The sequence below is a fragment of the Microtus pennsylvanicus genome, chromosome 4 (genome assembly GCF_037038515.1).
Source record: "Microtus pennsylvanicus isolate mMicPen1 chromosome 4, mMicPen1.hap1, whole genome shotgun sequence".
In the NCBI taxonomy this organism is placed as follows: Eukaryota; Metazoa; Chordata; class Mammalia; order Rodentia; family Cricetidae; genus Microtus; species Microtus pennsylvanicus.
The window spans coordinates 56,351,621-56,374,917 of record NC_134582.1 but is presented as its reverse complement, the minus strand read 5'-3'; the positions used below and the strand labels follow the sequence as shown (position 1 = coordinate 56,374,917).

Here is a 23,297-nt window from a genome sequence, read left to right as displayed (position 1 = left end):
AAGAAACTTTTATTTCATAGATGAAGGATCTTAAATAGCTACGCAGGTTCACATCCTTCCTAATCAGCAAGGACTCTTGATTGGCATGCTCTTCAGGTCTTTTGGGTTGTGTTTTGTTGACTGAGTAGCCTCAAAAACATGCTTTTTAACGTTCTTTTATTTTTAGTTAACATTCTTTAGCATTTTAGCATCCCCACTTGTTGCAGGAAATGGTAGCTGTGGTTAGCCTTGTTATGCTCTCCCTTCTCCATGACGCTTGATGTGTGTGAAGCTAAAACAGAGACTATTCTGGAAACAACATATTTTGCCTTTTATTATAAAAATTCATTTTCTCAGAAACTTTACTGATCACCTAGATGAAGTAGAACTTAAAGTGCTGTCTACAGAGAACCTTACGGGTTTTACATTCACTTGTCTCAGGTACAAGTGATCAAGACCTACAGTGTTCAAAACAGCATTAGTGCTGGGGTCTTAGGGGTTTCAGAGTGACACTGGGGATGGCAGGTGCCTAGGAAGAGACTGGCCAGGTCTCCCCCATGAAAAGCTTATCTCCCAAACCAGGAAAAGGTAAACCATTTACAGGAGCTACTTTCAGCAGCTGGATGAATATTCCACCTTTCAAAACCTTTGTGCGCCCCTATCTGGAACGGTGATTTATAGACAAGGTGCAGCAGATGTTAGCTATAAAAAGATGACATATTCACACCTGCCCCTTGACTGTGCCCTCCCCAACCTGTGTTGAGCACTCTTTCAAGCAGGCATTTGGGAGAGGCTACCTGATGGATGTGAGTACTGCATGAGAACCTGGGAGTGTCAGCGGGTTTGTAGATTACAGACCAGGGAACTGATTTAATCGCCCCTTGGAAAGGAGACATAGGACATTATAGTCATTTCCCTTTTGTATGTGAATCATTTAACAAGTGGTTTACTGGCTTTGAGGGCACTGGCTTATTGCCCCAGCACCGAACTCAGGCATGGGCTATCTATCACACAGGACAGGAATGTATAAACACAGGAAGCTGTGTTGTTGTCACGCTGCTTGGTGAATGGATACTTCGGTGCCCTTCGGGAGGCCCTAGTGTTCTGCTGAATTCTGTTGTTTTAGCATAGGTCACAATCAGAGTGACTGGGAGAATATAACATTAAGTTTAGGGATCAAATGCTTCTGAGAAGCAAGTGAGGTTAACCAGTTTCTTCCTCTGCGGCTAGGCAAGGAGAGTCTTTTATTTAGAGCTTCATTTGAATATATTCACTGCAGTATGGGACAATGCAGCAGGCCAGAGATGCCCATCAAAGTCTGTGGATGGAGCTCACCCGGTGCACTCAGAGCTACTTGTATCTTTAGCTTCCTCTCTTACCCTCCTCAAGATGTGACTGAGATGGTTTAGAGTGTGGACTGAACTTGAGAACATTTAAAAGATCATCTCATTTCTACCCCCTATTACTAATGTGAAGATGACTTTGAAAGCTACTGAGTTGCAAGGAATTTCATTGTGTGTGTGTGTGTGTGTGTGTGTGTGTTATATTCCTGTATGCACCATAATAGAGGATGATGTGAGGCATCTTCCTCCATGGCTCTCTATTGTTGTTGTTATTATTATTACTATTAATTATCTAGAAGATTTTTCATTGAATCTAGACTTGCTGGCCAGTAAGCTCCAGGCCCTGCCTGTCTCCAACCTGCCCCAGTGCTGGGTCACATTGGTTAGCGGTTAAGGCTGGCTTTTATACAGATACTAGGGATCCACACTCATCATGTTTGTATAGCAAGCATTTTACTCACTGAGCCACTGCACCAGTCCCACAAGGTATTGTTTTCTTTCTTTATATGAGACTTAGATAAAAACAAATGCAATTTTCCCAAACAGAACTTTTTCGTTACCACTGACAACCTAAAAGCAGAAAAGGGGCTGAGTTTGTTTGTTCAGGACTAGCAGGGATGTTGTTTGTTCAGGACTAGCAGGGATGTTGTTTGTTCAGGACTAGCAGGGATGTTGTTTGTTCAGGACTAGCAGGGATGTTGTTTGTTCAGGACTAGCAGGGATGTTGCAATCCAGGGCATGGCATGTGCTATGGTGAACTACAGTACATTGCTAGGTGTCTATGGAGGCTAAGCAAAGGGAAGTTTTTAGACAAACTAAATGTGTAGGTTGCAGGAGCTTACTCTAGGGGGTGACATCAGCTTAGCAGTGGAGAATGTCAGGTGAATATCCTTGCCCAATTGGCTAGCTGTCTTCATATGACTCCCTACTATCTCTGTGGGTTAGTTGTCCTTGTGCAGCCTAGGTAGCATAGGTAGCAAGCTGAAGTTGTGGTGTGCGTGCATGTGCGTGCATGAGTGATTCATTTTATTTAGGAATAGATACAAATAAGGTTTTTTTTTTGGTATTGACAACTCTCACACTAGAAAGGAACTGATCAATAGGACATGTTTGAGCAAAGCCTTCTTCACAGTATGTGCCTAGTGAACTATGCTTGGCTTTTCCTGCCCTGAAAGCCAGAAAAAAGACAGAAGATTCTCACCCGTTTTCCATGTCCTATCATGTGGAATAAACAAGACTGTGGTGCAAGAGGTCAGCTCTTGAATTCTCTTTTATTTACCCAGAGATGCTTGTTGAGGGAGTGTTAGCGTAGACATGCTGCAGGAGGTAAACTGAGGTCCTTGTTGGGAAGTGTCAAAGTGTAGTTAAAATATACCAGTAAGTCTGTCAAGCCTACCTTTCAGGATAGTTCTAGAATACTGTTTTCCATTTCTTTTCCTTTTGGATTGTTCAAGTCTACCGATCAAACAGATACATTAAAAAAGCTCAAAAGAGCCTTGAAAAAAACCATTTTGTACCTTTAAGCTTAGTAACATTATCTTTTAGTGAAACTGGAGGGTTTTTTTTCCTGTCCTTGTTGCCACTTTATAAACTATCCCCCTCCATTTAGCAATTTAAAAGTGTGTGTGTGTACTCTGTAAAATCCAGAAGAGGCATAAGATCCCTTGGAATAGGAGTTTTAGATGGATGTGAGCAGCCTGATACAGGTGTTAGTAACTGAACTCTGGTTTTCTGCAAGAGCAGCCTGAGTCATCTCTCTGGGCCCTGTATTAGCAATTTTTATATTCTAAATGTCTCTATAAGACCTTTGTTAAAGAGTGTGCTACTTTACCTGTGTAAGATGTCAGTGCTAATCCTTCAGGTCATTATCATAGGTACTACTGTGTCACATAAATGCTGGGATGTGATGAGAGGTAAATGTTACTTTGTTGAAGATAACTGATTTTTTTTTCACTTAAGGTCATGTTCAACTTCCTTAGCGATCAGAAAAATGCAAATCAAGACAACTTTAAGGTACCATCTTACACCTGTCAGAATGGCTAAAATCAAAAACACCAATGATAGCCTTTGCTGGAGAGGTTGTGGAGAAAGGGGTACACTCATCCATTGCTGGTGGGAATGCAAACTTGTGCAACCACTTTGGAAAGCAGTGTGGCGGTTTCTCAGGAAATTCGGGATCAACTTACCCCTGGACCCAGCAATACCACTCTTGGGAATATACCCAAGAGAGGCCTTATCATACAACAAAAGTATATGCTCTACTATGTTCATAGCAGCATTGTTTGTAATAGCCAGAACCTGGAAACAACCTAGATGCCCTTTAATGGAAGAATGGATGAAGAAAGTATGGAATATATACATATTAGAGTACTACTCAGCAGTAAGGCTTTATTTTCTGTTTAAAGTAACTTAAAGGGAATTGGGGATAAAGGAGACTGTGCATAGAGCCTGGGAAGGCTGGAGATCTAGTCTTTTTCTTCTTCTAAGTTCATTGTTGAACACAACACAGGGATGAAGAGCAGGGGCACAAGTAGCGGTTTAGTCTCTTAGCTCTTAAGTTGCTTCTAGATCATCTGTGGCTCTCAAAACAAAAATTTACATCATTCATGGTCCCTTGAAGCGGTGTAGTAGCAAACACTACTGTGGCACATTGACTCATGGCACCTCTGGGACCTCAGGTTGTAATCTCTGAAGTCTAACATTCCTTTCTAAAGAAGACATTTACAGGTGTGGGCAGAGCATCCTGCAGTGTCCAGGTGTGCCTCATATCCAATCACAAGTCCTTATGAAGTTCAGCCAGAAGAGACTTGAGAAACACAGAAGAGGTGAAGCAGAAGCAGCAAGAATTGATGTGCCCCCAAAGTAACATCTTCTGGAGGAGGCAAGGACAGGCTCTCCAGGACAGCCTCCCAAGTACAGTTTTAGTGACACCTGGATTTTGGCTCTATGAAACTGATCTTGAACTTTTGGATTCCAGAAGTACATGAGAGTAAATTTATGTTCTATTAAGCCATCAAGTTTGTTGTAACTCGTTATGGCAGTCCTTAAAAAAATGGTATAACCATACAAATTTGCACAGAGAGCCAGGTCTGGAGGTAACTGCATGCCAGGGCTGGGCAATCAGTTGGGAAAGGGAGAACCATGATCCCTCTCCTTAGGAGGCATAACAGAAGCTGCGCGAGGCTGTCATCGAATTAAATTTCAGTTATCCACCATTCTTTAGCTATTTCTAGTTTTGATTAGAAATCATTTTATCAGAGAGATAACTATACCACAAAAGTACCAAATTGCTTAAGAAATAAAATGTCTTTTCAATTTTAAAAGAAAGCTAATGACTTTGAAATAGACAGTGAAGATATGTATTAAAATAGATCATCAATTTCTCAAAATATCATCCAGTAGAGTAGTTGGTTCTGTTGGTTAGGTAATTCATGGGGAGAAAATGGACTTTCTGAATGCTATTTAAAAAGCTGTTGCTTATTGAAGCCATCTCCATGTACTTGATTTGCATTATTTAATAGAGTTTTACAGCCCTTCCATAAATTTTCATTTTACATCCGAAGAAATGGAGCATCAACGCTGCTGAAGAACGTTTCCTAGACACAGGATAAGATGTGGTACATCCCAGCATGTCTCACAAGTTACTTTTTTGTTCTTTAAGAGTCTTATCAAGATAGCTGCTGGTGGGATACCCAGTCAGCTAGGCTTCTGAGTAGAGAATGCGTGGTGCAGAAAAGATGAGGGGCACTCGTGGCTTCATGTGTAATGTATTTCATTGTGACAGGATTTTCTGACAAATACCATCTGTAAGCTAGACTAAGGGTATCCAGACTCTAAAATAAGGCAGTTACTGTCTTCTCAATTTTTAAAAAGCTACACAATTTCATAGCTTTTTCCTCATTAATTTTTAGATGTCCTAAAATATGACACATTTGACTTAATGCAAAATTTTGTATAACCAACTTAAATTTTATATATTAATGGTCCATGGGACTTCATAATGATTAGGTGGTTTTCCAAAGTAGCAAAAAATCCCCTGGTCACAAAAATCTGCTGGAACCACAGAGGTCAGGTAAGATGACCAAAATTCACTGAATGGTAATCTCCTTACAGGAGAGCTGGGGCTTCATCAAGCTCTGGAGAGAGGCACACTCGAGCTGAACTGCAGGAGGAAACGGCAGGTAAACAGGCACAGGGGAGAAGCAAACTGGTGTCTTGGAACAAAGAGTGAATGGCTTAGGAGAGCACAGCCGCTAGCAGACAGTCAACAGCTAGAAACAGTGGGAACACATTAGAAAGGGAGAACAGGAAAGGAGCAACTGCCTTTTCTGAGTACTGATTCTATGCCTGAACTCATTTAGCAGCCACTACTCCATTATGGAGGCTGTGTGGGTTTATAAGAAAATCCTTGGCTGGTATTCTCCATAGGTTGACATATTTGAGTAGTGGGTCCCTGATTGGTGGTGCTTGGGGAAGCCATAGAGTATTTAGGAAGTGTGGCCTTGTTGGAGGAAAGGGGTGACCTTTTAGAGTTGTAGTATAGCCTTGCTCCTGGTTTCTCTGCATCATGTTTGCAGGTGAACATATGCTCTCAGTTTCCTGCTCTGGCTGCCTGCAGCAATGCCTCTCCTGCCATTATGGATGCCTTTGGAACTGTAAGAAAAATACTATCTTCTATAAATTGCTTTTGGTTATGGTACAAAGTGGGATTGACTGAAGCCAAGTAGGGGATCTATCTACATATTCCAAATTTAAGAGCACAGCCATGGTTTGCTACCTACCTGTAGTCCATTCAGCTGAATGACATTGCACAGATATTGCAGATAGTCAGAATTACATTGCACAGATAGTGCGACCAGGGACCCTGTGTGAACTACTGCTCTAAACAGAGAAAGGAACATGCATTATAACTACCAGAGCAACCTCTAAAACCTAAGGAAGACATATGGCTTAAAAACTAATAGGTTGCAATTATTTAAGAGACAAATTTGGAGAAATAGGAGTATAGCTAAAATTTTAGCCATGAGACAGTAACTATTGAAACTGTGATGGGCACTGTTGTTATTCATATCTGTAAATGTTTAATAGTCTCCACAACACTTTAGGAAAATACATTATGCAAAAGTGAAAAACTGTGATTATTCTTTTTTTGACAGGGTTTCTCTGTATCTTTGGAGCTTGTCCTGGAACTAGCTCTTATAGACCAGGCTGGCCTTGAACTCAAGAGATCTGCCTGCCTCTTCCTCCCAAGTGCTGGGATTAAAGGTGTGTGCCACCATCGCCTGAATCTATTCATTATTCTTTAAAAAATTTTTTCACTTATTTTATGCGTATTGGTGTTTCGCCTGCATATCTGTGTGAGGGTACCAGATCCCCTAAAACTGGAGTTATAGATAGTTGTGAGCTGCTTTGTAGGTGCTGGGAGTTGAACCTGTATCCTCTGGAAGAGCAGCCAGTGCTCTTAACCTTTAAGCCATATCTTCAGCCCCTCTATTCCAGGTATTATATATGCTTTACTGGATTACAAAAAGATTTTTTACTTTTCATGAAATTAAAACCAAACAACTCAGACCTTAAGCAGAATGTTTCAGACTCAGTATTACTGTCAAATTGACTTAAAATCCCATAGTGGGCATAGTGGTGTACGTCTGTAATTAAAACATTAGTGGCAGAGTGTGTCTGTATGTGTAAGCCAGGAGATTACATAGCTGTAGGCCAGTCTGAGATACATAGCGAGGTCTTGCCTTAAAAAAAAAAAAGGAAAGAGAATCCTGATACCTGGAATTCTCCTTGGCAATTCTGATTTTGTAGATCTGAACTGCGATCCAAGAATCTTATTTTCCATGTGATACCAGTGCCTTTGGTGCACATTTGTAAGTCTAGAGATCACAGCTTTAAGCATTAGATTCTAAAGGCTATTGTGTGCATACTAGCTGGACCCTTTCATCCTTGTCTTTGGCCTGGCTGCCTCCCTACAAGCAGGGTGACGTGACACTGTGTGTGGTATGTGCTACTAGCTACATCATTACAGCATGAGGTGTTCAGCTCTCTTCTCATTTTGTGACTCTAAAACAGGGATTTTTTCCTGGGCAGTTAAGTTTCTTGTATAGCATATACTAACATTTTACCTGCACTTTTTAAAAAAAGTTCTTTTCTTCTTCTTTTTTTTTTTTTTTTTTACTTTTTTTGTGTTTTTTTTTGAGACAGGGTTTCTCTGTATAACAGCCTTGGCTGTCCTGGAACTCAGTTTGTAGAGCAGGCTGGCCCTGTACTCTGAGTGATCTGCCTGCCTCTGTCTCCCAAGTATTGGGATTAAAGCCATGCACCACCACCACTTGACTAACTGCATTTTTAAAAACATCAGCCTCATGGGGGGTTTCTCCCACTTAACTCATTCATCTTCCATGTTAAGACTCTGCTAGAAGTGCCCATTTTTCTCTTCAAAGAGCCCGTTTCCTGGGTGAGTAGCCTATGTGTATAGCACCTATACAGGGCTTCACTTGATTTACTGCTCTGCTTAATTCTGGCCTCGTGTGTTCTTGAAGGGCAGTATGATGAGACAAATAAGAATACACATGAGCAGAGATGCGTGTGTTGTTCACCACTCCTTTGGCGCTTCATTTGTGCTATCAAACTCAAGAGCTCCACAGATACCAAGTGAAGGATACCTACTACATGGAGATAATGTAAGATTGCTTCTAATTGTAACACAAAAGCAGACAAATGACGGCCTGGTACTGTTGGATTTCCTTGGAACTGTTACACATTTTTAAATGTTCAAGTACAATAAATCATTTAAAAAGGTTCACGTTATCTCCTAAATTATGGATAATCTGCCACAGTCACAACCGTCATATCCTCAAGTTACACATAAAGAATTTTTTTTTTTTTTGCCACACTGAATGTTATACTGTTGGTTTTGAAGCTGCTTTTGCTTCAGAAGATAGATTGATGTCCTTTTAAACATTTTTCCATTGGAAGTGGACAGGTATGGTGGTACGTGCCCTGATTCCAGCATTGGAAAAATGGAGGCAGGACAGATGCAAAGTTGAGGCCAGCCTGGGTTATAGAGACAGACCGTGCCTTGAAACATAAACTAGGATCATGTATCAGCATGCTTTAAAACATTGGAATACACTGCTAACATGAAGCTCTGTGTACTCCCAAAATACACTGGAGCACTTACCTTTCAGTATCTGACCTATTAAAAGATGTGGATGCAGCCAGGCAGTCTGCCAGTCCTTGATGACTAATTCTTTTTTTTTTTTTTTCTTTTTTGGTTTTTCGAGACAGGGTTTCTCTGTGGCTTTGGAGCCTATCCTGGAACTAGCTCTTGTAGACCAGGCTGGCCTCGAACTCACAGAGATCCTGGCGGTATGGAAGTGGTAGGAGGAGAAAGACTGTGGTAGGCTGAATGTAAATGGCCCCATAAGCTCATAGGGAGTGGCAGTATTAGGAGGTGTGACCTTATTGGAGGAAGAATGTCACTGTAGGGGTGGGATTTGAGGTCTCCTTTGCTCAAGCTACTCACAGTGTCACAAACCACTTTTTGTTGTCTTCTGATCAAGAGGTATCCAGCATGGTGTCTGCCTATACACCACCATGCTCCCCGCCATGATGATAATGGACTGAACCTCTTCAAGTGGAAGTGATCCATCTCAATGAAATGTTTCCTTATAAGAGTTGCCATGGTTATGATGTCTCTTCACAGCAATAGAGATCGTAAGACAAAGACTGAAGACCCCATCCCCTTCCTGAGTATCATTATAATGAACAACAACAACAACAAAAAATACGTTTTTCAAGTCTTTTTATTCTTTGTGTGTGCATAGGTTCCTGTGGAGGCCAGAGGGCACTTTGGGTCCCCTGGAGTTGGAGTTACAGGTGGCTGTGAGCTGCTTCATGTGGGTGCTAAAGATGAATTTGGGTTCTCTGCATTATAGTGCATGCCCTTAACTGCTAAACCATCTTTCCAGCCCCCCCCCCCAAACAAGAATTTGAAATGTTCATAAATATTCAAAGTGATGTCAGAAGAGTGCAGGGAGAGAGAGAGAGAGAGAGAGAGAGAGAGAGAGAGAGAGAGAGAGAGAGAGAGAGAGAGAGGGACCTGTAGCTCCCGTCACAACAGAAAAGAGAAGCCTAGTGTGACTAGTAGGAAGAGGCAGCACACAAAACCTAAATGGACAACCACTGGTAGAAAATATCAAGAAAGCATATGCTAGCCAATGGGAAAGGGTGTGTGCAGTCTCCCCTTCCTCAGAACTCTTTATTTTTCTACCTCTGGAATATCAGTACAAAAATTGTAGCCATTAAGAACATTGGGGTTGCCCACTGCCAGGACTACAGAGGAAGGAATCAGATATTCTTAACTGAAAATCAGAGTAATTTCTTTATAGAAATTTTGCTATATACCTAATATTTAACAGAAGATAAACCTGTGGGATGGCTCAGTGTCTAATACCATCATGTTTCTTCTGAATTACAGGACATGCTTACAAAGGCCTCCTGGCACCCACACTGTTCCAGGCAGGGTATTGCTTAGAACAGAGGTAGATGGGAGAGACAGCTCCCAGCTGTGAATGAGCAGAACAGCTGAAAGTTCTTGTAAACAGACTGGCTTTAACAGATAAAATACAACACGAGTCAGTCTCTTAAAAAGTTGGTTTTGGCAAACGTAGAAATATCCATACAAAGCTGGAAACAGGAAAATGATCAGAAACATGGGTTTTTACATTAAATTAAAAAAAGAAATGACTTAAGTGAGATGTGTTTGTGGTATAGATCATAAAAAACACAAGACTGTGTCTTTGAAAGTGTCTTCTCAAAACATACAGCCTCTAAAGCTAAGGTATTAACAGTATGCATGGACAGTATGAAAGTGTCCGCATGCAACATTTCCAGGGCAGAAATGCTCCCCGTCTCCGTGCTATCCCATATGGAATCCACTATCACGTGCATAATCGAAATGTGGCTAATGAAACTGAGGGTATAAAATTTTCATAACTGAGATGGTCACATGACTAGTTGTTACTGATGATGATGAGTTGAGCAATGGGTTTACTTGGGAGGACCTAATTACTGCTAAGACATTAAGAATTGGGTATAAATGTAAAAACAAAACAAAACATCTCTAGACACACCTGAAAGTCTTAGCTGGTTTTGGAGATGGGGTTGGCACAACCTGTGGAGGAAAGGACTCCTGGGGAGAATTTATGTGGTCTTCCCAACTCCTGGCTAAGGCTTTGGTCCCCAGGAGAAAGCCTGCAGTCACAAAGTGCCTGCGGATGGGGCCACCCCAGGGCATCTGTGCATTGATATCACTGCTGTGAAGATGATGGGATGTTTATTTTCGGACAGGGTTTCCAGAGCCAGAAGAAAGTTTAGCAGAAGGAGGAGCTAAGGGCCCGGGTCCTTTCTGGCCACTGGCAGGCTGCACAGGCCCTTTCTTTTTGGGGATTAAGATTTTGTTCTTGCTCTTGAACACTTTGCTGGGGTCCAGCTTATTCACAAAGGAGTCAGTCTCTTCTGTGAGCAGGCTTGTGTTGTTGTAGGTGATGGGTTTGTACATACTGAACCATTGCTGTAAGGCAGAAGTGAGAAAGAGTCACAGCCTGAAGGGGAAATGGGCCGAGAGCAGGGACACATAGGACAGACATTACAAACTGACCATCACTAACCCACATTTTTTTTAAACTGTCAGCGGGTAAAGTATATGTGATTATTTCAAAATTCAAAAAGCTATAAAATCTAATACATTTCTGGTCTACATACCCAGTGATGTAATGCTGATTTTATACATTTTTTTTTTATGAAAAACTGCCTTAAAAACTAACAGTAAGTGATGAAAGACCCCTCAGCTCCTGGTCAAGCATATCCAGTGCAGTATGAGAACTACTGAGCTCACCAGGGGACAACGTCCTCCACTTGCCATCAAAGCAGACGGTGCCCACCATGAAAAGTCCAGGGAGTGAGGCAGAGGTACGTGCAGAACTTCCCTATGGGAAGCTGTGCGCTGGTGCTCTAGACCTGCAGAACTTCCCTATGGGAAGCTGTGCGCTGGTGCTCTAGACCTGCAGAACTTCCCTATGGGAAGCTGTGCGCTGGTGCTCTAGACCTGCAGAACTTCCCTATGGGAAGCTGTGCGCTGGTGCTCTAGACCTGCAGAACTTCCCTATGGGAAGCTGTGCGCTGGTGCTCTAGACCTGCAGAACTTCCCTATGGGAAGCTGTGCGCTGGTGCTCTAGACCTGCAGAACTTCCCTATGGGAAGCTGTGCGCTGGTGCTCTAGACCTGCAGAACTTCCCTATGGGAAGCCGTGCGCTGGTGCTCTAGACCTGCAGAACTTCCCTATGGGAAGCCGTGCGCTGGTGCTCTAGACCTGCAGAACTTCCCTATGGGAAGCCGTGCGCTGGTGCTCTAGACCTGCAGAACTTCCCTATGGGAAGCCGTGCGCTGGTGCTCTAGACCTGCAGAACTTCCCTATGGGAAGCCGTGCGCTGGTGCTCTAGACCTGCAGAACTTCCCTATGGGAAGCCGTGCGCTGGTGCTCTAGACCTGCAGAACTTCCCTATGGGAAGCCGTGCGCTGGTGCTCTAGACCTGCAGAACTTCCCTATGGGAAGCCGTGCGCTGGTGCTCTAGACCTGCAGAACTTCCCTATGGGAAGCCGTGCGCTGGTGCTCTAGACCTGCAGAACTTCCCTATGGGAAGCCGTGCGCTGGTGCTCTAACCTGCAGAACTTCCCTATGGGAAGCCGTGCGCTGGTGCTCTAGACCTGCAGAACTTCCCTATGGGAAGCCGTGCGCTGGTGCTCTAGACCTGCAGAACTTCCCTATGGGAAGCTGTGCGCTGGTGCTCTAGACCTGCAGTTGCTCAGAAAGCCATCGAAAAAAGGACAGCCACATTTTCTTTTTCTTTTGTGCCACTGTGTGACCCAAACACTTCACAGCACTGATTGCATGGAAGCTGTTCTTATGAAAATAGGAGAAGAATGAGCCCATATCTATTAAAGCCGCAGAGGAATGCAGACTCTAATTTTTTGCTAATTAAGTCCTATAAGAAATCACTATGATTTTTCTTTAGACAAGACCAGTTCATTCCACTAAAAATTTCTAACCACCACTTGGTATTTTCAGGGCAGACTGTATAAGCCTGGCATCCCTGTTTGAAATGATGCCTAGTCTGTATGCAGAAGATAGTTCTGTATGTACCCATATGGGATGCTAAGTGAAAAGATAAAAGTGCAGAATTGCCACATTTGTGTTAGCACAAAGATTTAAAAAAAACCCCAAAACAAACAAACAAAACCAATAACAACAACAAACCCCATGCATTAATACTTTACATGTAATGAGTCTCTCAAGGAGGGCATACATACTGACAGCTGTGCTTGCCAATGAAGATGTATACCAGGAGCAGAGGGCAAGTAGAAACTTGTTAATCCTTCTAAGGGTTTGTATTGTTAATCAAAAAACAGTTATCTGGACCCAAGCCCTCAGTGACATTTAATTAAAAATAACACCCCAGTTGATCCTGATTACTTAATTAGATGCAAATCATGTGAGGCTATCAGCCAACAATGGAAGCACCGCTTACTGAAAATCTGGGTTCCACCCCTTCATCTATTACTGCGGATGGATTTTGGAATGTAACACTTTCACAGGAAATTCTTGATACACAACAGATTTTGGGATGGTGGTAGTCTCTCCTTACCTTGGCCTGTGGGCTAATGCCATAGCTGGTGAAGGCATATTGCCACTGGGGCAGGCCCAGGTGGGTGATGAGCAGGCGGTAATAGGCAGTAAAGGTATCTGAGAGAAAATGCCAGTATAATGCTCTGTCCAGGAACCAGATCTCAGTGTCATGAGCTAATCCTAAACAGTATAAGAAGAAAGGGACAGCTTTATGTTTTTCCTTTTAGCTAAAATGTCAATATACATTGAAAGTTAAGGGAAACTCATAATAGAAAGGTTTTAAAGCACAAAATAAAACTCTCCTTCTATGCCCCCAGATCTGCTCTTTCATGGCTGCTTTTTCTCATTAATCTGATACTCATGGATTCCCGATTGATCACACAATGGCTTTGACCATGAGGCATTTCATTAAGGTTATCTGAGTAGACGCTTCTGTTCTGTGTGGTCTCAGCACTCCCTCCTTTTTTGATGGAAAGAAACTGTAAGCATCAATCTTTTAAAAAAGAGGTCTCTAATCAAAAGTGCTTTGAAAGCAAATAATAACAAAAATCCAATGTAAATGAGTCTATACTAGTGGTTCTCAACTTTCCCAATGCTGTCACCCTTTAATACAGTTCCTTATGTTGGTGAACTCCAGCCATAAAATTATTTTTGTTGCTATTGTTATGAATCATAATGTAACTATGTTTTCTGATCATCTGAGGTGATCCCTGTGAAAGATCGTTTGACTACCAAAGGGGTTGAGAAGCACTGGTCTATACCATCTCACTCCTGCAATCCCGCTCATATGCTATCCTATCCTAGGTCAGCTAACCCAGGCACTATTAAGCCAGCTCCTATCTTATATCCATCTGTGACCTTCCATTTCTGTCACCTTTAGCCTATTCTGGCTCATTAGCTTTCTAGAAAGCTGTAACATCTTCCCCTAGGTGTTTCCCACCTACTCTCTTCCTTCTCCAAAACTACCTGACCATTTTCATTTGAACCTTGCCACTCTCCTAACCAGCCTTGAACAACTCTTTAGTCTTCTAGACTGTCCAGACCTTTTTGCTCAGAGAGGAAAGCCTGCCAAGCTCTGCATGAGAGGAAGTGGCTGCATCTCTTTTGAATGAGATGAGCACAGGCTCATCTTAAGCTCATTCAAAGAGAACTGTCATTACCGCAAATCAGTTGAACTTTTTCATGATAATGGCTTCTAGCCATCCGTCCCTCTGCTTTGTTATCCCTTTCACTCCTTTCTCATATCTAATTCCAATCATTGTTTACAATGCATCTCCAGGTCTTCCTCTACAGCAGCTTTACCTGGAAACAATTTCTTCTCCCCAGAGGTAACGTCTAATCTTTATGCCTCTTCACACCACCAGAACGAGGTAAGAAGAGCGCTTAAATGTGATCAGCTCTAGATTCAGTCTGTAGGAGCAGGCAGTGGTTTCTGTTTAGGTATTCATAGTCTCTCACTAACTATCACTTAGCCCTGCTTTCTCTTGGTTTTCAATGTGGGGACTTGAGGTCTAGTAATTCAGATTTCTATTGCTCTTAACTGGCTTACATATAAAAGTATTAAAAAAGGTACCCCATTTCCTGAATGCTTATCAAAAGCACAACCATATGAACAGAATGAGTCATTCCTGAAGCTTTTCTCATGTGTCCCATGGACTGTTCAAAGTGACTCACACAAGGAAATGGAATATAGAAATTAGCTTAGTAGGAGATGGGGATCAGAGGGGCTGAGTCTTGGCACAAAGAAGAGATACGACAGCATCTCAGAGAGCTTTTTGTTCACTGATAGCTGACAGGCAAGTTCAGGGAAGACCACACCCATACTGTAGAATCATGCTTTTGAAATGATCTTTACCAGGTTTCCCATGTTTGTAGACGAGGCAAACCTTCCCATTACCGTTGCACGAATCCAGTTCAAATATCACACTGCGACTGTCAAAGTGAGGCTTCTCTGGCTGGTCTTCATTGGCTGTAAACACAGAAAATCAACAGTAATGTTCAAACAAACCTAACACAGATACAGCACTATACTACACAGCATTATATATAATTGTGGAAAGATGAAAAAATGGTGAGATTTTCTATGCTCTAAATGCCGTGAGATTCATTGACGGATCAGGCCTTCTGATCACCAATAGAAACTGACAGAACACTGAATGGAGCCACATTAAGGCAGAGCAATATGAATGTTGGGGTGCTGAAGAAAGCCTCTTCCCTTTCCTAGGTTTACTGTGTTAAGAATGGGATGCATGGTCTACGGGGGTGGATGAATCATAACTTATTTCACCTTCCAGTGATATGTATACATCTTATCCTCTGGTGCTGATTCCAAAATGTGCGTTAGTTCTGGATTTGTTCTAATTAACCTATTTACCCCATTAATACTGTAGTTTCCTGACTTGTAACCTATGATTAGATGCCAGAAATTACTGAGTGGTAGATGTTTTCTATTTCGATAAATATTCTTGAGCTTTGTTCTTTTTTTTTTTTTGATAAAAGGAGGATAAAGAAAAGAAAAAAAAACAAATTTCCACCTCCTCCCACCAGCCTCCCATTTCCCTCCCCCTCCTCCCACTCTTCTCCCCCTCCTCCCACTCTTCTCCCCCTCCTCCCACCCCTCTCCCCTTCCCCCCACTCCTCTCCCCCTCCCTTTCCAGTCCAAAGAGCTGTCAGGGTTCCCTGCCCTGTGGTAAGTCCTAGGTCCTCCCCCCTCCATCCATATCTAGGAAGGTGAACATCCAGACTGGCTAGGCTCCCACCAAGCCAGCACATTGCGTAGGATCAAAACCACGTGCCATGTCCTTGGCGTCTCATCAGCCCTCATTGTTCGCCATGTTCCGAGAGTCCAGTTTTATCCCATGCTTTTTCTGGTAACAATCCAGCTGGCCTTGGTGAGCTCCCAGTAGATCATCTCCACTGTCTCAGTGGGTGGGTGCACTCCTCGTGGTCCCGACATCTTTGCTCATGTTCTCACTCTTTCTGCTCCTCATTGGGACCTTGGGAGCTCAGTCCAGTTTGAGCTTTGTTCTTAGACACAGATAAACTACTTAGAAGCAAATACTTTGGCCCTACTTTTAGGATTTCTCAGGCAGAAGCTGGATCTGATGGTTTAGCCTGTAATACTAGCACTTGGGAGGTGGAGGCAGGAGAACTAAGAGTTCAGGGTCACCTCAGCTATATAACTTACAAGTTCAAGACCCTGCCAAAAAAGAGAAAACATGAAGAAGTTAGGAACAGCGGGACTGTCCTCTGCTGTTACCAGAAGCATAAGGTTAGTGTTTGGATGCTGTCCCAAGTCTACAGCCTCAATCGTGTGTTCCTCCCTTGAAGCAACACTGGGGAGAAACCTCAGTGTTCATCATGCTATTTATAATTTAGGTTGGTTCTTGTTCATGGGGTTGAATTTCTTCAGGTATCTACATAGTTTTTATTAAAATTTACTTTCTGAAAACTTACTTATAAAAAAAAATCCAAGGCATTGGGTAATGTCACCTCCTTTTTATATGAAAGCTTATTTAGGTTATAATTCATCTATCATACCACTTATATAAAATATAGAATTTATAGATTTTAGAATATTTTACAAAGTTACACTATAATCATCATAATTAATTTTACATTTTTTTTGGAGTGAATTTTTGTTTGTATCTGCGAGGATACTGAGACCATAAACCTAGGATCAGTCCTTCCCTTCCTGTCATACGGCTATGTCCCAGCCTTCAACCAGGGTGGCCAGCTATTGGCAACACCTGCTAGAAGACCTGGCAGGCAGTCCACAGATCTCCTCCCCCCCCCCCCCCCCGCCCTACTCTCTCTATTATCCCAGAACCAATTCTCAGTGTTGCCCCTAGAGCTGCAATGATGTGGGAGTGATTTCTTTCTAATCTGTTGCTTTCATTGGTTAATTAATAAAGAAACTGCCTAGGCCCATTTGATAGGCCAACCCTTAGGTGGGTGGAGTAAACAGAACAGAATGCTGGGAGAAAAAAGCTGAGTCAGAGAGTCGCCATGATTCTCACTCCCAACACAGCGGCAGGTTAAGATCTTCCCTGGTAAGCCACTTCGTGGGCTACACAGATTATTAGAAATGGGTTAGGTCAATATGTAAGAGCTAGCCAATAAGAGGCTGGAACTAATGGGCAAAACAGTGTTTAAAAGAATACAGTTTCCGTGTAATTATTTCGGGTAAAGCTAGCCGGGTGGTAAGACGCAGCCCCACCGCTCCCACTACTACACTGCAACAGAACACCAGTGGTAGCCCCCACCACAATCCCATTGATGCTTCCTGTGGATCCCTCAAACCATCTCCTCCTGACCTCCCATCCCCCATGCATACACCAGCTGAGCAGGCCAGTAAAACAGGCAACATTCAGCCTGTTTTACTGTTTCCAGAGAGGAAACAGAAACCAAGGAACAAAATTCTCATCAAACTGAGACAAACCAATCACCCAAAAACCCAGATGCCTAGATGCCATGGTAAACCACTGCCATGTGGCGATACACAGATTAATGGAGATGGGCTAAACTAATATGTAAGAGTTAGCCAATAAGAAGTTAGAGTAAATGGCCAAGCAGTGTTTTAATTAATACAGTTTCTGTGTGGTTATTTCAGGTGTAAGTTAGCCGGGTGGACAGGCCAAACAAAGGGCCCCCTCTCCTTGCTTGCAACGAGAGAGAGAGAGAGAGAGAGAGAGAGAGAGAGAGAGAGAGAGAGAGAGAGAGAGAGAGAGAGAGGAGAGAATATCAGGTATTTAAGATAGAATAGAAAATTTCCTGACACAAAACATCCAGGAAATTTGGAACACCATGAAAAGACCAAACCTACAAATTAATAGAAATAGAGAAGGAGAATACCAGTCAAAGGTCAAGAAAACAGTTTCCACAAAATCATAGGAAAAAAAAAATCCCTAACCAAGAGAAGGGGAAGCCTATAAAGGTACAAACAGCATACAGAATACCAGATAGATTGGACCAGAAAAAAGCCCCTCACTGTTGTAAAGAGGCCACTTGTTCATCCCGGCTGCCCAGAACCAAAATAACCACATAGAAACTGTATTATTTGGATCACTGCTTGGCCTATTAAGTCTAGCTTTTTATTGGCTAACTCTTATATCTTAATTTAATCCATTTTTAGTAATCTGTGTATAGCCATGAGGCTGTGGCTTACTGGGTAAAGTTCCAGTGTCTGTCTCCAGTGGGGCTACATGGTTTCTCTCTGACTCCGTGTATTCAGCTTAGTTTTCCCTGCCCACCTCTATTCCCTGCACAGGCCCAAAACAGTTCCTTTATTAACCAATGGTATTCACAGTATATAGAGGGGAATCCCACATCACCTTCACCTTATAATAATCAAAACACTAACTATACAGAAAAAAGTAAGAATATTAAAAGCTACAAGTGAAAAAGACCAAGTAACATATAAAGGCAGATCTATTAGAAAAATACACCTGACTTCTCAATAGTACTGGAGACTCTAGGAGACCACAGATACCAGTCCTAGTTACTATACCCAGGAAAACGTTCAATCACCATAAATGGAGAAAACAAGATATTCCATGATAAAGTCAAATTTAAACAATATCTATTTACACATCCAGCCCTACACAAAGTGCTAGAAGGAAAAAATTCAAACCAATGAGGTTAACTGCACACATGAAAATGCAGGAAATAAATAATTTCACATCAGTAAAACCAAAAGAAAGAAGGCATGCGCACACTTGCACACACACACACACACACACACACACACACACACACACAGACAGATAGACTGTGACCACCACAGACAACAACAAAATAACAGGAATTAACAGTCATTGTTCATTGATATCCCTTAATATAAATGGCCTTAATTCCCCAATAAAAAGAAACAGAATAACTGAATAGATATGAAAACAGGACCTTTTCTTTTGTTACATACAAGAAACACCTCAACATCAACAATGCCTCAAAATATATGGTTGGAAAAAGATATTATTCCAAGCAAACAGACCTAAGAAGCAAGCTGGTGTAGCAATCTTAATAGCTAAAAAAATAGATTTCAAACCAAATCAATCAAAAGAGATAGAAAAGGACACTACATATTCATCAAAGGAAAAATTCACCAAGATGACATTTCAATTCTTACTATCTATGCACCAAACACAAGGGTACCCCCCTTTATAAAAGAAAAACTATGACAGCTTAAATCACACATTAACCTTCACACACTGAAAGTGGGGGACTGCAATACTTCATTTTCATCAATGAACAGGTCATCTAGACAAAAACTAAATGGAAAAAATGCTACAGCTAACTGACAGCATAAAGCAAATGAACACAACTACAGAACATTTCACTCAAACACAAAAGAATACACCTTCTTCTCAGCATCTCATGGGACTTTCCCCAAAATTGACCACATATTAGGACATAAAAGCAAGTTTCAACAGATACAAGAAAGTAGAAATAATTCCCTGAATTCTATAAAATCACCAAGGATTAAAACTGGGCATCAACAACAACAGAAACAACAAAAAGCTTACAAATTCATGGAAACTGAATAACTCCCACTCAACGAAAAATAGCTCAAGACAGAAATAAAGAAAGTAAAGACTTTCTATAATTCAATGAAAATAAATACACAACATACCCAAATTTATGGGTATAAAAGTGGCACTAAAAGTTCATGGCACGAAATGGCCACATAATAAAAGATTGACAAGCTCTCATATTAACAACCTAACAGCATACCAGAAAGCTCTAGAACAAAAAGAAGTAAGCACACCCAAGAGGAACAGATGTCAAGAAATTATAAAAAAGAATGCTGAAAGAATCAATGAAACAAAGAGTTGGTTTTTTTTTTTTTTTTTGGACAGACAAACCCTTATCCAAACTAAAAGACGGAATATCTAAATTAATAAAATCAGAAATGAAAAGGGAGATATAACAGACACTAAGGAAATCTGGAGAATCATAAGGACATACTTAAAAAACCTATACTTCTCTAAATTGGAAAATCTAAAGAAACAAATAACTTTCTTGGTAGGTACCACTTACCAAAGTTAAAATCAGATAAACAACTTCAACCTGCCTATAACCACTAGTGAAACAGAGTAAGTCATTAAAAGTTTCCCAAGTTAAAAAAAAAACACAAAAAAAACCAACCCAGGTTCAGATGGTTTTAGCAGAATTCTAACAGACTTTCAAAGAAGAGTTAATGCCAATACAAATTATTCAACAAAATAGAAACAGAAGGAACAGAATTTACTTTATGAGTCCACTGTCACCCTGACACCCAAGCCACATAAAGATTCAACAAAGAGAATTACAGAACATTTCTTTTATGAATATAGATGCAAAAATACTTAACAAAACACTTATTAAACTGAATCCAAGGAAATGTCAAAAAGATCATCCACCATGATCAAGCAGGCTTCATCACAGAGTCACAGGGATGGCTCAACATATGAAAATGAGTAAATGTAATCCACCAGATAAATAAACTGAAAAAAAAAACCCCACATGATCATTTCATTAGATGCTGAAAAAGCCTTCGACAAAATCCAAAACCCCTTCATGATAAAGTTTTGGAGACATTAGGGATACAAGGGACATATCCAAACATAATAAAGGCAATTTACAGCAAGCCTATAACCAACATCAAATTAAATGGAGAGAAACTTAAAGCAATTCCACTAAAATCAGGAACAAGACAAGGCTGTTTACACCATATCTATTCAATATTGTACTTAAATTTTAGCTAGAGCAGTAAGACAACTAAAGGATGTTAAGGGGATATAAACTGGAAAGAAAGAATCCAAAATATCTTTATTTTAAGATGATATGATAGTATACATAAATGACCCTAAAAATTCTGTAGGGAACTCCTATAGGTTGGTGCAGGAGAATTGTCTGTATTCTGTCAATCATATTTTAAATAAATGCTGATTGTCCAGGAAGGAAGTAAAGGCGGGTCAACCAGACAGGAAGTAGAGGCAGGGCAATGAGAACAAGAGAATTCTAGGAGGGAGAAAGCCCATTCCCCCCAGTCCTGCCCAGACCACCGAAGAAGCAGGTTGTGATTTGCCCCTCTGAAAAAGGTACTGAGCCATGTTGCTAACACAGATAACAATAATGGATTAATATAAGCTACAAGAGCTAATAAGAAGCCTGAGCTCATGGGCCAATCAGTTTATAACTTATGGAGACCTCTGTGTGATTTTTCTTTGGGGGCTTACCATATGTGGGAACTGGGCAGGACATAAACCCCAACTAAGTAGGTCCTCCTGTTACAATAGGTGGTAAACATGTTCACTAAAGTGCTTAGCTATAAGATTAACTGGAAGAAAATCAGTAGCTCCCCTATATACAAATGAAAAACAAAAGGAACTAAGGAAGAAACAGGGAAACAACACACTTCACAACAGCCTCAAATAATATAAAATATCTTGGTGTAACTCTAACCAAGCAAGTGAAAGACTTATATGATAAAAACTTCAAGTCTCTGAAGAAAGAAACTGGAGAAATCAGAAAATGGAAAGATCTTCCATGCTCATGAATTGTTAGGATTACAGTAAAAAAAAATGACCATCCTACCAAAAGCAATTTTCAGATTCAATGCAATCTCCGTCAAAATTCCAACACAAGTCTTTACAGATTTTGATAGGACAATTCTCAACTTCTTATGGGAAAACAAAAAAACCTAGGATATCTAAAACAATTCTGTATAATAAAAGAAGCTACATCCTAACACAAGGACACTTTCTAAAGGTATCACCATTCCTGATTTCAAGTTGTACTACAGAACTTTAGTAGTATTGACATAAAAACAGACATGTTGATCAATGGGCCTGAATCGAAGACCCAGAAATAAGTTCATATACCTACAGACACCTGATATTTGATAAAGAAGTCAGAAATACACACTGGAAAAAAAACCTTCAACAAATGGTGCTCGTCTAACTGGATGTTGGCACGTAGATGGATGCAAATAGGTCCATATTTATCACTCTGTACAAATTCAAGTCCAAGTGGATCAAAGACCTCAACACAAAATCAGAGACACTGCAACTGATAGAAAAGAATGTGGGGAGCAGCAGCCTTGAACATGCTGGAACAGGAGACAACTTTCTGAACAGAACACGGATAGCACAGACACTGAGATAAGCAATTAATAAATAGGACCTTATGATACTGAAAAATTTCTGTAGGGCAAAGGACACCATCAATTGGACAAAGAGGCACCTACGAAATGGGAAAAGATTTAACCAGTTCCACATCTGATAGAGGTCTAATATTAAAAAAAAAACCTCAAGAAACTAGATACTAAACAAAATCTAATTAAAAATGGGATACAGATCTAAACAGAGAATTCTCAACAGAGAAATCTCAAATGGCTGAGAAGCATCTAAAGAAATGTTTAACATCCTTAGCCATCAGTAAAATGTAAATCAAAACTACTTTAGGATTCCATCTCACACCTGTTAGAATGGATAAGATCAATAACCCAAGTGACAGCTTATGCTGTTGCAGGTGGGAGTGCAAACTTGTACAGCCACTGTGGAAATCAATGTGGAGGTTTCTCTGAAAATTGGAAATCAACCCACCTCAAGATCCAGCTATACCACTCCTGGGCATATATACAAAAGATTCTCCATCCTACCACAAGCACACTTGATGTTCACTATAACTTTATTCATAATAGTCAGAAACTGGAAAAAGCCTACATTTCCCTTAATGAAAGAATGGATAAAGAGATTGTAGTACATTTACACAATAGAGCATTACTTAGTTGTTAAAAAATGACACCATGAGACTTGTAGGGAAATGGATATAACTAGAAAAGATCATCCTGACTGAGATGAACCCAGAATCAGAGAAACAATATTATTTGTTAAGTAAATCATAACTAAGCTACAATCCATAGACCCAGACAGGTTGGAGAGGAGAGCTATATGGAAATCATCAATCTCCCTGGGAAGGGGAAATAGAACAGATTCTGAAGACAGACTCGGGATGAGTGGGAATGGGAGCATGGGGGAGTCAGTGTGTGTGTGTGTGTGTGTGTGTGTGTGTGTGTGTGTGTGTGTGTGTGTGTGTTTGGGAGATGGAGGGAGAGAGAGTGTGGGAGAGGCAGCTGGAACTGGGGGCATTGTGGGGGTGGTAGAGATACCTAGTGCAGTAAAAACTTCCTGGAACCTATGAGGTTGATCTTAGTGAAGACACCTAGTAATCAAGGATATGGAATTTCAATTGGCCATATTTTATAGCCAGGCAAGGCTTCCATTTGGTAGAGTTGTTGG

General features: G+C 41.1%; 1 protein-coding gene across 1 annotated transcript in view; it reads right to left on the bottom strand.

The window, feature by feature from the left end:
* Nucleotides 1-9,115: 9,115 nt before the first annotated feature.
* Tpgs2 (tubulin polyglutamylase complex subunit 2) overlaps nucleotides 9,116-23,297 on the bottom strand; it is a 56,198-nt gene continuing 42,016 nt past the window's right edge. Inside the window, exons 5-7 of the mRNA XM_075969145.1 lie at nucleotides 14,870-14,983; nucleotides 13,034-13,194; nucleotides 9,116-10,902 (exon numbers count right to left, since the gene is read on the bottom strand). Coding sequence (XP_075825260.1) covers nucleotides 10,666-10,902; nucleotides 13,034-13,194; nucleotides 14,870-14,983 — 512 coding nt within the window. The 3' untranslated portion in view covers nucleotides 9,116-10,665. The remainder of the gene's footprint in view (nucleotides 10,903-13,033; nucleotides 13,195-14,869; nucleotides 14,984-23,297) is intronic.